Genomic DNA, 14,443 nt, shown 5'->3' on the forward strand with positions numbered 1-14,443 from the left:
AGCACACTTATCACTAAACAGTTGACTAAAGTATCCTCTGAAATCCACACTATACTTGAATCCTGACGGGACATACACATCCAACCGTGTGTCAGATGTACCCCCTCAAAGCCCATTCCCCCACAACCTACAACAAAAAACAATCTAAATCCCCCAAACACCCAACGGATCCTCCCCACCCCGATCTTCCCTCATCCTCTGCAAAGTCTTCACCCTCTTGACCAACGTCCCGACACAAATCGGCCCCCAAAGCGTACACAGCGAAATCGCCCAAACAATCACCAGATATGTCTCGGACGAGCCACCACTAGAGCTAGTCCCAAAGATCCCCTTTGACTCGGCGAGCGAAGCAATGAGGTACCCGACTTCGCCGCGGGAGACCATCGCCAGGCCCAGGATTGAAGCGGGATAGAGTGATTTGGGCCTCGGCGGGAGAGTCGAGGTAGGTTGTGAGTTTTGAGCTGTAGGTTCGCTGTTGATAGCTTCGCGTGCTTGGGTAGTTGGTTGGGCTGGTGTTGGTTGGTCTTGTGACTTGTCTTGGAGGCTTGGGGGATCCTGCGATTGAGTTTCTTGGTTCTCCTTCTGTTGCTTCTTAGACCCGGCTCTGGGACTCGCGCAGAATAGAACTACCCGAGAAAAAGGTTTCTTGAGAATCTGGAGAACACTTGAAACGGGTCGAGACGAGAACCGCACGAGCCAGAGACCGGTGATCAACTTGCCGAATGTCATGAGGATGGCGTAGACGACGCCACGCCAGACTATTTTTCCGTTGAACATTTCTGTGATGGGGATGGCGAAGCCGATTGAGGCCTTTGTTCACTCGTGTTAGTAGTTTTCATTTGTCTGGTTGGAGTGAGTGGATGACTTACGAAGAACAGAGGGACCAGGATCCTGGTCACCGGTTCATGGTAGTATTTTTCGTAGACCAAACTGCCGGTAGGAGTCTCATGTTTTGGGCTGGCAGTCTGTTGGCCAGTGGTCTGGTCATCCTGATTGGAATCCTCCTCTTGAGAGGTATTTCCCGTAGTTGATTCAGTAGACGCGGTAGCATTAGCAGCATCCACTGTCCCCGAATTCTCCCTCACAAAGTCATCCATCCAAGACGTCATCACGCCAGCCAGATACGCAGCAAAGAGACTAGACGTGCCCGCATAAGTAGCCCCAGCCACCATGCCCACCAGCAAACACGTATTCACCAGAAAATAAAACTGAACCGTCCCCGTAAACTCGGGGAATCTATGCTTATGGGCAAGAATGACCTTCAACGCAGGTCTAATGCCCAACAGACACCAAAGCACCACACCAACCCCGAACCCGATCGAAACAAAAACGGGCCGTACAACAGTCACCGCACTAAACGAATCACTATTCCCGCCTAGATTGGTGATGATCTGGACCAGTACCAGTCCCACGACATCATCTAGCATGGCTGCGCCGGTGGTAACCGTTCCCAGTCGGGTCTTGATCAGATCCGTAGTGGAGAGGATGGTGAACGTGGTTCCTAGACTGGTTGCGCTGAGAGCCGCTCCGGCGGAGAAGGCCTGGAGGGGCGTTGCGGCTACCAGCTCGGTTAGAATGAAGGAGAGGCCCATTGGAGCGCCGATGCCGGTGATGGCTACTGCGAGTGAAAGTAGCAGGTTCGCTTTCAGGGACGGCAGGGACGTCGATAGCCCGCCTTCGTAGACGAGCATTATCAAACCAAGGTAGCCGAGCTGCTGGATCACAGTTTCCATGTCGCGGGTAAGCCATTTTGCGCCAGGAGTGCCCCAGAGGATGCCGATGAAGAGCTGGCCGATTAGTCCACAGTAGACGAGTTTGTCGAGGCACACATTGACTAGATTGAGAACTAGCAGGAAGCCTGTTTGGTTCAGGATTGTGCTAATGGCTGGCTCGTGGTAGGCGAAGGCTGTTTCGCTGGTGGCCATCTTTTACTGGCGGGTTTGCTGGTCTTTGAGTATGAATCCGGAATGATATAGTTGTGCAGAAAGACGCTCTAGGTCAGGCTATATAGGTAATACTAGTATTTTCTGGTGATTTTGTACTAGTAAATTTTTGACGGTAACGGACTCCATCAGAAGATATGTTTGCACCGTTGGTGGGTGTAAAATTGGTCAATTGCGAGGTGAACTGGACTTGAACTTGCGATAATTGCGTGAGGGCGGAAGAATGATAAAAGAACTGTTAAGGGGCACCGCAGGCGGGAGTCCACTTAGTCTAATAAATACACTGTCGAGACGCTCGGTAGATAGCGAGTCTCGGCATCCCGACGCCAAGCATTGTATGACCTCACGGTTGAAAGACGCTATTAAGCGAAGGTTGGCTATGTTTTTACTTTTGCCTGACCATCATAGTCTTTAATGCGCCGATTGTAGTCAGGCTTGGCTTAAAGGATGTAATGGGGGCGGACTGTAGAGACGTTCTAAGCCAGTACCATATGGCTTAAGACTCTGTAGGTTGTTAGGGCTAAGCGGGGACTTAGCATATATGACACCCAATCAAAGAACCATGTTATCAGATTTCAGTACAAGAACTTAGATGTAGCTAGGTAGATAACCTGGAATTAAGAATCCTTATATCTTGCCCTTTCGCATACCACTCACCCTTTCCCCAGTCCCTAACATACCGTCCGGCATATCTGACACCACAATTCCCTTGCCCAGCGACAATCATAGCCCCTTCGTTAAATGGACAACACTCAACAGGTCATCTTTAGAATCGAGTCGAAGTGCTGCCTTATCGGATGATATTACATTCGTTTTCTGGTGCAGTCCTTGTCTCGCCAGTTGCCTGGTTCACGAGACTCCAAATGGCAAATCCGCCCGAAGTGAATCCGAGGTTATAATTGACCACAAGCCAAACTCCATAGCATCCATTCACAGTGCAAACAGTTTCCTAGTAATTTTGTCAGCGTTACATTCGCCCGACACATGTTGTAGCAAAGCTATTTCATGAATGAAGTACGAACTGCCATGACTATTGTAGTATCTCGGATATGAGTCTTCGAAGGAGGAGAAATAGTTGTGCGTTCAATGGAGGTTTTTTTCAGCAAGATTATTTTGGACGATCGAAGACTGGTGGCTAGTTGGGAGGTTTAATACAAAAGTGGGCGACAGCCTCGCCCTTGACTGTTTGCCCTGGCAGCATGGTCACCGCCAATAACAGTCCTGTCGTTAATCTGACATGCTTCCAAAATGTCTCCTGTCAACGTGGCGCCTCTGACACTGTTCGCACGATGAGTAGCGCGGCATAAAAGTGAGCACTTCATTGCCATTAAGCGACTTGTATTTCCGCCATGGCGCCTCAGGATTGGAGACCGTCAAGTAAGAATGACTCTTTGCAGTGTTTTCTAGGCAGATACGATGCTATTGCAGCTAATCAGAGCATGGAGCCTTTCTCATGAAGTTAGCTGCCAGTAATTGTACTGATTCAACCTATTTGCTACTCCCATGTCCCATCAACCAAGTATGTTTCCTCATCGGGTTGAATGCCTCTCTTGGTACCATTTCATTGGCTAACTTTCTTTGCTTTTTATGCATCACCCAGCTCAGTATCACGACGCCATTGGCGCAAGTCGTCACTGCACTTGTTCTGCTTCAAGGCTGGTGATTTCCCCTCCTTTTGTTGGATGACAGCCGCAAAAGCAAGCCTCGTATTACAGCGCACCTCTACCTCTAAACACAGCGCTGTATAATACAGCCTCGCCGTAGGCTTCAGGAGCTACGTGTTCCACCTATTTGAGCTTAACCTTGTCCGAACGTGCTCAGTTGACTAATTTATCTGCCGATATTCGGAGCCCACGAGCGCTGTCTGTTCGGAGTCACGCCGTGCGTTAAGCATATCCGCCGTGGCTAACCTGTCTCGAAGGACTTGTCGAGAATAGAAGAACGTGGGCTAGGTTGAATACACCTGTAATACAATATACGACGGTACCGGGTGCTTCTTATAAGCCCAAACAGGGCCAATATAACAGAACCCTAAGATAGAATTAAGAGTGATGCTATTGTTTAGAGTAGATCTACCTATAATCTTTCTAAATCGCCGGTAGGTTCTCTGGGAAACATTTTTAGTTTCCAAGAATTCTTTTCCTAGCTATATCCTTGTATAAGCAACCTAGCTATATTATCCTCCTTCAATACTCAAACTCATGTTCGGGTAAAATCACAAATGCTAGGTAAGACCTGAGACCGCACTATACTTCCCGGATGGCATATAAATGATACTATCTATAAGTAATGCCGATCAGATAATTTAGACTTCATGCAACGACCTATAACACGCTTCTGCCCGTAAGTATGCATATCGCTGCAGTAAATAGGCCTTTGTATGCATGTCAGGTTGACAACCTTCCTCAGGCATCGATTCCTTTATACCTACATTGCGTCACCCGTCTCTGCCTAATAATAATTAGAGATATAATACATACCAACAACATTCAACTGAACCACATCCACCACATTTCAAGTTTCCTTCACGGTCATCAAAGTCCTTCAGTTATCATAAACTCCTATTATCAACCAACAAACAACCATGTCAACCACACTCCCCAGCGGCGCCAAAATCATCAACGGGGTCAAGACCTTCATTCCCCTAGGTACATACACATACATACATACATACATACATACATACCTACATACTATAAAATCAACAAACTAACATATAATAACCAGAAAACAACCCCGAAGTCTACACCCACCTCGCCACCACCCTCACAATCCAAACCCTCACCTTCCACGACATCTTCACCCTCTCCCCTCCCCCCACAGACCTACCCCATCCCATCAACGCCCTAATCTTCCTCGCCGCATCACCCATCTACACCCGCGCCCGCTCAAGCCTCCAATCCACCCTCCCCAAATACACCACCCCCAATGAAAACGACCCGATCTGGATCCCCCAAACAATCGGCCACGCCTGCGGTCTCATGGCCTTCCTGCACTGCGTGCTGAATCTCGATAACGGGACGCATCTGGCCTGCGGGTCGGAGTTGGCGAAGTTACGAGAGGAGTTGGTCTCATTAGCACCGGAGGATCGGGCGCGGGTGGTCTATGAGTCCTCGTTTCTGGAGGAGGCGCATATGGATGCGGCGCGGGGAGGCAGTTCGGGGGTGCCGGGGCCGGAGGAGGATAATGGGTTCCATTTTGTGGGGTTTGTGAAGGGTGGGGATGGGAGGGTTTGGGAGTTGAATGGTGGTATGCCGGGACCTTTGGAGAGGGGAGTTCTTGGGGATGGGGAGGATTTGGTTTCGGAGGCTGGGTTGAGGTTGACGGTTGGGGATTTTGTGGACGCTGCGAGGGAGGTTGAGGAGGGTGGATATGGGGGTTTGGGGGTTTCTTTAGTTGGGTTGGTTGGGGTGTAGTAGTATGATGATGCCAGATGGATCTTAGGATTCATAGTGGCTGGTGATATTATGTGGGGTTAGGATGTGGAATCTGGGGTTGGCTGCGTTGTCGGCCAGATGAATATTGGATGAGCCCATGTTACATATGGAAAGAATGGTGGATCATAAATCAATGGTATTGAATTACTCAAGTAATACACTATCACAGTACGATGCGTATACAAAGCAACTACAAGGCATAGGATAGATACAAGGGTGTTCCAGATCGTCAATGGAGGTGTGCCATCTCAGCAAAGCTGCAGGACACACATCTAGTACGTCACTGGTCGGAGAAATTCTCACTCTCAATATCAGCACTTCTTCGGCACAACCACAGCCATGAAAGGGCTAGATTGCAATTTGACATCCGTGCTAGTTGACCTGCCATTGTTCCCACACGAGCAATACTGTAAGCGAGAGGATGAAAGGGAAGAAGATATTATCGTTATTAGTTAAACATAAAGCGTCATGGCAAGAAGGGTAATATGAACAAGGGCCATGCGCGGTCATCTGCTGATAAAACAAAGGCGTCGTAAATCCGTAACTCACGCTTACAGTTCCCCAGGAATCCTCTTGGCAGGTGGGCGGAAGTTGCCGGTCTTCAGCTCTTGCCACGCGATGTCGAAGCGGGCGCCCAAGAACCAGGCAGTTGTAATCTAAGAACGGTCAGTGTAGTTCATCACGATTCATGTCGTCAAAAACATACCATAATGATCGACACGATCAGCACAATCACACCCATCAAAGCCAACATGAAGAACAGATCCTGGCGCGTTTCAGCTTCCTGTCTGGCCTTCTCCTTCTCAGCTTCTGACTGCTCGCCTTGCACCTTGCGCTTGGCTTCTGCAGCAGTCTGCTGGGGGAAGATTGTGTCCATGAACTTCTCAATCTGGGTACTGTCAGTATGGTTATGTGCCAGCATTCAAAGGAGTGATAGCATACCTTTCCACAAACAATGCTGATCTTGAGAAAGTTGGGATCCTTAGGAGTATTCTTCTTATGGATCCGGCGAGCATAGCGGCGGAATGTATCGCAGAGAACACGAAGGTTCTGGGTCGACTCCATCATCAACTGACAGGCCTCACCCTTGGTGATCTTAATATTACGATCGAACATGTCCGGATTGCGGAAGCAAAGCTCCAAGGTAGCAATGGCCATAGACTGGGGAATGGCGCAGAAGTTGAAAACACTCTGCTCCCGCAGGCCAGCGAGGTAGAACAGACACTCTTCGACGTGCTCCAGAGCATTGAGAACCATTTCGGATCCACAGTTGAGAGCAGTCTCGCGGTTCTCGGGCTTGAAGAGATCCTCAAACTCGGTGACATACTTGGACCAAATTTCTTTGGGCCAGAAGTGTCGGTCATCATCGTGGTCCTCCCGCACGTCACGAATGATGTTAGTCTTCTGCAGAAAGAGTCCCATGGACTTGTGTAGACGTGGACGGGAGAGCAGTGCTGGGTTGGCCAACTCAGCCTCAACAAAGAGGCGAGTCAACCCTTCACCCACCAAGCCGGCGACATAGTAGCAGTAGAGATCATATTCCTCGACTGTCTTGACGCTGGCATCCTCTAATTCCGCCTTTCGGCAGTAATCGGCCATACCATTGCCCATCTTATCAGTGATATCCTTGATGATCTCCCGGTAGGCCGGCTTCATGTTCTTGAACTCAGTGATGACGTTGTGAAACTGAACCAGCAGTTCACGGTCTTTCTCTTCGGGGCGGTTCCCATCGAACGTCCAGCCATCCTGCTCCAGATAGTCCTTAAACTCACGCAGCATCGGCTCCTTGGTTTTCAGAGGAATCGATGTGTCGTCTTCGACGGTATCCAACCCGCGAAGAACCAGGTAGAAAACGCAAATGGGAAGTAGCAGTTCGGGATGAAGCTCCTTAATCACAGCGCTGAAACTCCGACTTGTCAAGTCGAGGAAATTGAAGCAGGCCTTCTGCGTTTCTGTTTCATCCTGCACCTTGCGTTCATGGACAGGGTTGTGCCAAACTTTCCTATCACGGGAGAAAAATGAACCTCTGTAAGCGTTGGCACATACACCTTCACAGTGGAAAAATAATGCAGGTCGAGGATATGGGAACTTACCATTGAACGATGGACCTCAACTGGTTAGGGCGGAGCATATAATAGAGGGCTTCGGTAGCACGCATGATGGCGGTTGTACGGGGGGCACGGTACAGGGAAGGAAAAAGGGGAAAGGCAAATTAAGCAATAGCAACAGATTAAATAGATACGCTGTGTCAAAAGGCAATAGTCATACAGAAAAGAAGGGAAACAAAAATGTTGGGAGTGAAACGGTACGGATGTTCCGAAGTGTTACTGTACAGTAGTGGACAGATTGCCAATAGTCTCACAAACTAGAGGGGACTGAGGGGATATAAAAGGGATATATGGGGATAAGGTAGGGCAATTGAGTGAGAGGTGAAAGATGAGATGGGGGAATTAAGGAGGTTCGAGGTAAAATAGAGTAGGAAAAAAGAGGAGAGGAGGGAGAGAGTGGTTGTTGAAAAGGAAGAAAGAAAGCAGGGATTTTAAAATGAGAGAAACAAAGACGCACGTTCGGTTGCGGGAGCCTCTAGTTAGTAGCTTGTGGCTAGAGCCTATTAGCGTGTCTAGGCGGAGAGGCTGGTGCGCATAACGCGTAATTACCATTAATACGTCGTGATAAACAATATCAAGCGGTGTGGCTGACAGCCTATATGACAATACGGTGACAATAATGGTCCCTTTTGGGGTCCGGACAAAAGTCATGGGCGCCCCGCGCATGACGAAACTCCCGTCGGAAAGCATCGTCAGGCAGAAAAAAAAAGTTAGTTGTGTACCTATCAATACCACTACTACGACGACGCCGGCTGTTTTGGTCGTCTTCTTCTATCTCCTATTTTCTGTTCCTCTTCTCTACTTCTTTTCGTATTCTTAGGTTTTACTGCTCTGTGGTCCTGGAGATAGCCGGTATATACCTCCTGTTGGGTTGAACTCCACAAAATACCGCATTATGGTCGCAGATACTACGTACTACGATGCCCTGGGGGTGCCTCCCACGGCAACCGAACTTGAGATCAAAAAGGCATATCGCAAACTTGCCATTGTCACTCACCCTGGTATACTTCACTCGCTCGCGTCATGCACCTTCTCTTGATCCTAACCGCCCACAGACAAGAACCCCGGAGATGAGACTGCACATGCGAGATTTCAGGCGGTACGCTAGTTTTTGCCTCGCTACAAAGATATCTGCCCGCTAGCTCTTGATACTTACTATTTCGACCAGATTGGAGAAGCCTACCAAGTCCTCAGCGACGAAGAACTGCGAAAGCGATATGATAAGTTTGGCAAGGAGGATGCAGTCCCCGGTGGTGGTTTCGGTATGTGTGCTTTAGTGCCGCGGATAATTTGTTCTTGGCTAATACCTGGTTGAAGAGGACCCGTCGGAGTTCTTCAGCATGATCTTTGGTGGCAATGCTTTCGTCGACCTTATCGGTGAAATTTCTCTTATGAAGGATCTCACCACTACGATGGATATCACCATGCAGGAGATGGAGGAGGATGAACTGGCTGCATCTGCGGAGGAGAAACTGAATATACACGAGGAAGACGCCAAATCGGCGGCTGACACTTCAGCGGAGGGCGCTGCTGCTACTCCTGCTCCTGCTCCTGCTGCTAGTGCAACCGCTGCGGATGCCTCCGCTTCTGAAGAGAAATCCGAGAAACCCACTCCAACGCCCAGCTCCGGTACAAGTACGCCTCGTCGCTACCTTGGTCAACAAGCCATCATGGACAAGTCAGAGGAGGAGGCACGGATGGAGGCAGCTGGTCTGTCTGCGGAGGAGAAGGAACTACACAAAAAGAGCAAAAAGAAGGGCGGTTTGTCTCGGGAACAGGAGGAGCGCTTGGCTGCATACGAATTGGAGAGGAAGAAGGCCCGCGAAGAACGAGTCAATACATTGGCCACGAAGCTGGTGGACAAGATCAGCGTCTGGACCGAAACGGATAAGGGCGCCGATGTGACACGCGCATTTGAGGAGAAGATCCGTCTCGAGGTAGAGAATCTGAAGATGGAGTCTTTCGGTCTTGAAATCCTGCATGCGATTGGTCAGACATACGTCCAGAAAGGTAGCTCGTTCCTGAAGTCCCAGAAATTCCTCGGTATCTCGGGCTTCTTCTCCCGACTGAAGGACAAGGGTACCCTCGCCAAGGAGACATGGACCACCATCTCAACTGCCATTGATGCGCAGATGACTATGGAAGAGATGGCCAAGCTGGAAGAACGTGGTGGCGAAGACTGGACCGACGAGAAGAGAGCTGAGTACGAGAAGAAGGTCACAGGCAAGATCTTGGCGGCTGCTTGGCGGGGTAGTAAGTTCGAGATACAGAGCGTGCTGCGCGATGTGTGTGATCAAGTCCTGGGCGACAAGAAGATCAAATTGGACAAGCGTGTTGAACGTGCTCATGCCCTGGTCATTGCGGGTAATATTTATCAGAAGGTAAGCACAATCTATGCCTCCACGTTTCTAGCATGCTGGGATACTAAACACAGTGCAGGCGGAACGTGACCCCGAGGAGGAAGGAGACTATATGGCGTTTGAGCAACTTATGGCCGATGCCATGACGAAGAAGGGCAAGGATGAGAAGGAGAAGAAGAAGAAGGAGAAGAAGTCCAAGCATGAACACGTTGAAGAATCCACCGCTTAGATACCTGTTCTCGATACATAATCGATTACACCTTGTGTTTTGTGCATACCTTTCTGTGCCTTCTCTTCTCTTCTTTTCTTAATGTACCATTTTGTGCCTTCATGCCCTAGCGTTGTCTGGTTGTTCATGGGCGGATTAGATTGTTGGATACCTGTTCTACCTCCAATTGTAGCAATCCGCAGCTTCACCTATGACTCTGGTCAAAACCATATATCTCGGTTGTATGTAATAATACTAAGTTTCTTACTCTCAAAGTGCTTAAATTGTTCTCAATACTGGCATAATTTCTTAGTACCTGGGCAATTATATATATCTTGGCAGATTGACAGGAATAGCCGAACCCCTTTCTTCAAGTTCTCAAGTTATTCGATATCTAAACTAGAATTTCCGCATCCTTCTCCCAAATAATAATTCCCAGTATAGCCGGGTATTGAGAAATGGTAAATAGCGTAGCTCCAGCATGCATACTTGGGTATGGTTGGTTCACAACTCTCCTTGACCCCCTCATGGGTTAGGTTATTATTACGGGATTATTAAAGACGACGCGAATAACATTCTCCCATTGCTCGGTTAGATCTGATCGTCGAAGACCGGGCGTATAACCCCGCAAAAATTATGTCACCGCTATAGAAGTAGATGTTAGTACAACATGAGGAGAATCGATGATCGCGTGAGCACATACCCCATTCGGACCTTCGGCTCAGTGACCCCGGGAAGCAAAGCCCTATAACTAACTGCCTATCACTAACTGCCTATAGCTCCTCCCCATGTCTTTCCTGATAAACCACCCAATCGATCACGCTACGCATTAGACTAATTCCGCTAAGCATCCTTAGTCCAAATCCACGCGCCTCTCACTGGCGGATTGCACCGATCCGCAGGGACGATGATACCTTGCGGAATGTCCGATCCTCGTAACGGAAGGTGCAGCGTAGATCCACCCTTCAGCACCTAAAAACAATATGGCTTGACTGTTGGCTTAAATAGCCCAATTCCTTATCTGCCTTCACCGGCCGTCACCGGGGAACTTATAATATTTAAGACATACCACCACCCCCTTTCACCTTGCATCCCGATCATCAACCGTTCGAATAAATTCGCATTAAGCCTCAGATGCAGCAGTTATTGCATTCAACGGCAGCCCTACTCGCCTTTCAGGCAGTAGTAGGCGATGCATCACCCACCTCAAGCTCATCAGCCGCGGCATCTGGTCCGACTGGGGTCAGCTACCCCTCTGGATTTGACATGTCTACCAGCTGGGGCAACCTTAGCCCTTATAAGGACCAGCCTGGGTTTGAGGTGCCGAACGGTGTCCCCAGGGGCTGTGAGCTTTCCCAGGTCCATGTCCTCCACAGACACGCACAGCGCTATCCTACGTCGTGGAAACTGGACGGTGGCGTAATTGAAGATTTTGCCCAGAAGCTCAAGAATTACACCAAGCGCCATGACAACGCGACGGTCGGTAAAGGGGCTTTGTCGTTTTTGAATGAGTGGGAGTATGTACTCGGAGAGGACCTTCTGCTCGTATCTGGTGCTGCGACGGAGGCGACTTCCGGCGCAAATATCTGGTCGAAGTATGGACGCGCACTTTATCGGGCCCCTCTCGGCGTCGCATCTTACGATTCTTCTTTGAACGTCTATCCCAATGGGACCGAGCGACCGAAACCGATCTTCAGGACGACAGACCAGGCTAGAATTTTGGAGAGCGCTCGTTGGTGGTTGAGTACGTTTGCCATTAATTGGTATAATTGTGTCGTGCTGACTTGTTAGGCGGCTTCTTTGGAAATACTGGCGCCAATAGCTCCTATTCCGAATATGACCTTGTTATAACGCACGAGGGCACCGGGTTCAACAACACTCTGGCGTCCGACGGTTCCTGCCCAGGAGACTTGGAAGAAGGGTAAGCACTAGCTTCGTACGCAATATACTGTGTGCTGACCATTTCAGCGATGATTCGGGAGAAAAGTTCATCCCAAATCTTACTAAGGATGCCCTGAAGAGGCTGTCGCATTCCCTTCCTTCTGATTTCAACCTCACGGCCTACGATGTGGTGGGCATGTTCAGTCTCTGTCCGTACGAAACTGCGGCACTAGGCAGCTCATCGTTCTGCTCGTTATTCACGGAGCAGGAATGGCGCGATTTCGAGTATTTTGTTGATCTCCAGTTCTATGGTAACTATGGATTCGGCGCCCCAACTGGCCGCGCTCAAGGCATCGGATACGTTTTGGAGCTGGCAGCCAGATTAGAGGGCAAGCGGATCGAGACCAGCGATACGAGTATCAACACTACCATCGACTCCAAGCCAGCCACATTCCCTCTCAACCAACCATTGTATATGGATATGTCCCATGATGATGTGATTGTCGGAGTTCTGGCCGCTCTAGGTCTCAAGTACTTCAACTATGGATCGAAGGGCCTGCCTGACGATGTGGTTCACGCTGTCCCTCGTAACTTCAAGCTCAACGAGGTTACACCTTTCGGGGCACATCTGATTTCCGAGATCTGGACTTGTCCGGAAAAGACTAACTTCCACCAACTTGATGGCGCGCTGTACAAGAACCCGGATCTTTCCTCGACATCCGACACCACAGATGTTATCCGGTTCGTGCTGAACGGTTCCCCGGTGTCGCAGGAAGGCCTAGATGGGTGTGAGAGCTCTATCAATGGCTTCTGTGGTGTAGAGGACTTCCTGAAGGGTGTTTCCAAGCTGAAGGAAAAGGCCGAGTACCAATATGCTTGTTTTGGGAACTACACGGCCGGTCACCAGGTTGGTGATGGACGCCCTGAGTGATCTGTGGGCCATGACGATGTGCATTCTACATGAGAGACCATCTAATATTAGTTGAATCATAGTGCTCATGTACACCGCAGTTTGTATGCACATACAATAATATCAACATGAATAGCAGTGTCTGCGTTATAGTCAATGGATTAGTCACAGGGTGTTGCAAAGCTGAACATTGAAGCCTAGACTGCTAGGACTATCACGTTTTCACAGTCGTCACAAAGATCTCATCCACTCGTAAAAGTTTTCTGCCTCCATCTATACTCACACCCTCGTAGACTAACCTTCTTCACCCCTTTCACCCAGCACTACAACGAATTTACTACAACACCACAACTACGAAACTACCAAATCTAAATGAGATATCACTAGAACAAGACATATCAACCCACAACATACGAAACTACAACGATATCGAAGCCAGCAGGCACACCCACAAATATCTAAAATATCTACTGTCTCAGATAACCACACCGACAGAATGACCAACGAAACACACTCCACCATCTCATCCTCTTACACAAGGATAACCATGGACACAAGCAATAGGACCTCAAGCACACAGCCCATCATCCGCTCATCCGCGTCCACAACCTCCCTCATAGACATCACCAGAGACGACATCGAAAGCCTCTTCTCCTGGCCCACCACCACAACAGAATCATCCTTAGCATCCTTCTTTACACCTCTAAACGACAACCTCGTCTCCTTCGGGGACGAACTCTCCAGCTACTCGGGCACTACCACCGACTCCTGGAACGAACGGGATCTCAACCTTGAACTGAACTTCGATAACTCTATTTCCGATAACGTCGCCCCGACCAGGCATCCGTATATTCCACAGACACCGCGGGAGCTTGACTACGACGATGACAACAAAGATGGATGTCTCATCATTCACGGCCCAATCATCCTCCTCACTACCCTCAAACAGAAGGATGTATCTGCGTTTCTAAAGAATGGGGAGTGCAGCATCCCTGTCTTCCGCGGCGAAAACCTGGTGATTAGGAACTTCGACTCTAATATAAATGAGTTGATTAACGACCCAGCCCCATGGACTCCATATACCCTCTCGACAAGGCTTCTTACTTTAGAAGGTCATATGCAGGATACGCCTGGCACAAAGCTCTCGACCAAGTATCCCCCTATCAAAACTTGGGGGCGCAGGAAGGTGGGGTACAGGGTTACCTGGCTTATTGACCAGGTATTCCGGTACCATGGAATTTGCATTCGGGGGTTCGGGGTGGACGTGGCCTGTATTTCTAGTCTTGAGAGGCTGGTACCTGTTGTTAGGTTGGAGGCGGCGAGGGAAGCCTCTGTTAGGGCTTGGAGCGGGGCTGTGAGGGATGTTGGGCTGGCTGGGTTGTGGGATTTGGTGGTTGGGTCGAGTAGGGAGGGGAGTGTGGAGGTTGATGTTGATGTGGATATTGGTTCTGGGGGGTTGGATATCGATCGGTTGTTTTCTTCTTCCTCTTCTTCCTCTTCTTCCTCTTCCTCCTCTTCCTCCTCTTCCTCCTCTTCCTCCTCTTCCTCCTCTTCCTCCTCTTCCTCCTCTTCCTCCTCTTCCTCCTCTTCCTCCTC

At 49.3% G+C, this 14,443-nt stretch overlaps 7 protein-coding genes across 7 annotated transcripts in view; 4 read left to right on the top strand and 3 right to left on the bottom strand.

Moving 5' to 3' along the window:
• Positions 1-144: 144 nt before the first annotated feature.
• Positions 145-2,168, bottom strand: BDV27DRAFT_165680 (cation:proton antiporter; the record flags this gene model as incomplete). Its single annotated transcript, XM_032073993.1, has 2 exons — positions 870-2,168; positions 145-810 (listed from the first exon to the last, which is right to left on the bottom strand). Exons 1-2 carry the CDS (start codon positions 1,923-1,925, stop codon positions 145-147), a joined length of 1,722 nt encoding a protein of 573 aa, XP_031926212.1. The 5' UTR covers positions 1,926-2,168.
• A 323-nt stretch (positions 2,169-2,491) lies between these two features.
• Positions 2,492-3,036, bottom strand: BDV27DRAFT_130409 (uncharacterized protein). The gene is made up of 2 exons (XM_032067405.1): positions 2,966-3,036; positions 2,492-2,892 (listed from the first exon to the last, which is right to left on the bottom strand). Exons 1-2 carry the CDS (start codon positions 2,969-2,971, stop codon positions 2,734-2,736), a joined length of 165 nt encoding a protein of 54 aa, XP_031926213.1. The 5' UTR covers positions 2,972-3,036; the 3' UTR covers positions 2,492-2,733.
• A 1,425-nt stretch (positions 3,037-4,461) lies between these two features.
• BDV27DRAFT_165684 (ubiquitin carboxyl-terminal hydrolase) lies at positions 4,462-5,536 on the top strand. The gene is made up of 2 exons (XM_032073994.1): positions 4,462-4,591; positions 4,671-5,536. The coding sequence occupies exons 1-2, from the start codon at positions 4,528-4,530 to the stop codon at positions 5,357-5,359; spliced, it is 753 nt and encodes a 250-aa protein (XP_031926214.1). The 5' UTR covers positions 4,462-4,527; the 3' UTR covers positions 5,360-5,536.
• Positions 5,523-7,899, bottom strand: erg9 (bifunctional farnesyl-diphosphate farnesyltransferase/squalene synthase). The gene is made up of 4 exons (XM_032067406.1): positions 7,474-7,899; positions 6,323-7,382; positions 6,087-6,269; positions 5,523-6,036 (listed from the first exon to the last, which is right to left on the bottom strand). The coding sequence occupies exons 1-4, from the start codon at positions 7,536-7,538 to the stop codon at positions 5,932-5,934; spliced, it is 1,413 nt and encodes a 470-aa protein (XP_031926215.1). The 5' UTR covers positions 7,539-7,899; the 3' UTR covers positions 5,523-5,931.
• Positions 7,900-8,178: 279 nt separating this feature from the next.
• BDV27DRAFT_11094 (DnaJ domain protein) lies at positions 8,179-10,351 on the top strand. The gene is made up of 5 exons (XM_032064529.1): positions 8,179-8,489; positions 8,544-8,587; positions 8,657-8,750; positions 8,806-9,869; positions 9,928-10,351. Exons 1-5 carry the CDS (start codon positions 8,384-8,386, stop codon positions 10,075-10,077), a joined length of 1,458 nt encoding a protein of 485 aa, XP_031926216.1. The 5' UTR covers positions 8,179-8,383; the 3' UTR covers positions 10,078-10,351.
• A 971-nt stretch (positions 10,352-11,322) lies between these two features.
• On the top strand, positions 11,323-12,868 carry BDV27DRAFT_146377 (histidine phosphatase family protein; the record flags this gene model as incomplete). Its single annotated transcript, XM_032070573.1, has 3 exons — positions 11,323-11,800; positions 11,848-11,977; positions 12,025-12,868. The coding sequence occupies 3 exons, from the start codon at positions 11,323-11,325 to the stop codon at positions 12,866-12,868; spliced, it is 1,452 nt and encodes a 483-aa protein (XP_031926217.1).
• Positions 12,869-13,305: 437 nt separating this feature from the next.
• Positions 13,306-14,443, top strand: part of BDV27DRAFT_165686 (uncharacterized protein) — a gene marked incomplete at its 3' end in the record, with an annotated part of 1,531 nt that continues 393 nt past the window's right edge. The window contains exon 1 of the mRNA XM_032073995.1: positions 13,306-14,317. Within this exon, the coding sequence (XP_031926218.1) occupies positions 13,344-14,317 (974 nt within the window). The 5' untranslated portion in view covers positions 13,306-13,343. The remainder of the gene's footprint in view (positions 14,318-14,443) is intronic.

The sequence above is a fragment of the Aspergillus caelatus genome, assembly GCF_009193585.1.
Source record: "Aspergillus caelatus strain CBS 763.97 unplaced genomic scaffold BDV27scaffold_122, whole genome shotgun sequence".
In the NCBI taxonomy this organism is placed as follows: domain Eukaryota; kingdom Fungi; phylum Ascomycota; class Eurotiomycetes; order Eurotiales; family Aspergillaceae; genus Aspergillus; species Aspergillus caelatus.

Excerpts from the sequence above, each read along its gene's own strand:
- BDV27DRAFT_165684 (XM_032073994.1), top strand. The coding sequence starts at position 4,528 with ATGTCAACCACACTCCCCAGCGGCGCCAAAATCATCAACGGGGTCAAG. Across the intron at positions 4,592-4,670 it reads CAAGACCTTCATTCCCCTAG|AAAACAACCCCGAAGTCTAC; the intron begins GTACATACACAT and ends TATAATAACCAG.
- erg9 (XM_032067406.1), bottom strand. The coding sequence starts at position 7,538 with ATGCGTGCTACCGAAGCCCTCTATTATATGCTCCGCCCTAACCAGTTG. Across the intron at positions 6,270-6,322 it reads TCAGCATTGTTTGTGGAAAG|ATTGAGAAGTTCATGGACAC; the intron begins GTATGCTATCAC and ends GACAGTACCCAG. Across the intron at positions 6,037-6,086 it reads TGATCGTGTCGATCATTATG|ATTACAACTGCCTGGTTCTT; the intron begins GTATGTTTTTGA and ends GACCGTTCTTAG.
- BDV27DRAFT_11094 (XM_032064529.1), top strand. The coding sequence starts at position 8,384 with ATGGTCGCAGATACTACGTACTACGATGCCCTGGGGGTGCCTCCCACG. Across the intron at positions 8,751-8,805 it reads AGTCCCCGGTGGTGGTTTCG|AGGACCCGTCGGAGTTCTTC; the intron begins GTATGTGTGCTT and ends ACCTGGTTGAAG. Across the intron at positions 9,870-9,927 it reads CGGGTAATATTTATCAGAAG|GCGGAACGTGACCCCGAGGA; the intron begins GTAAGCACAATC and ends AACACAGTGCAG.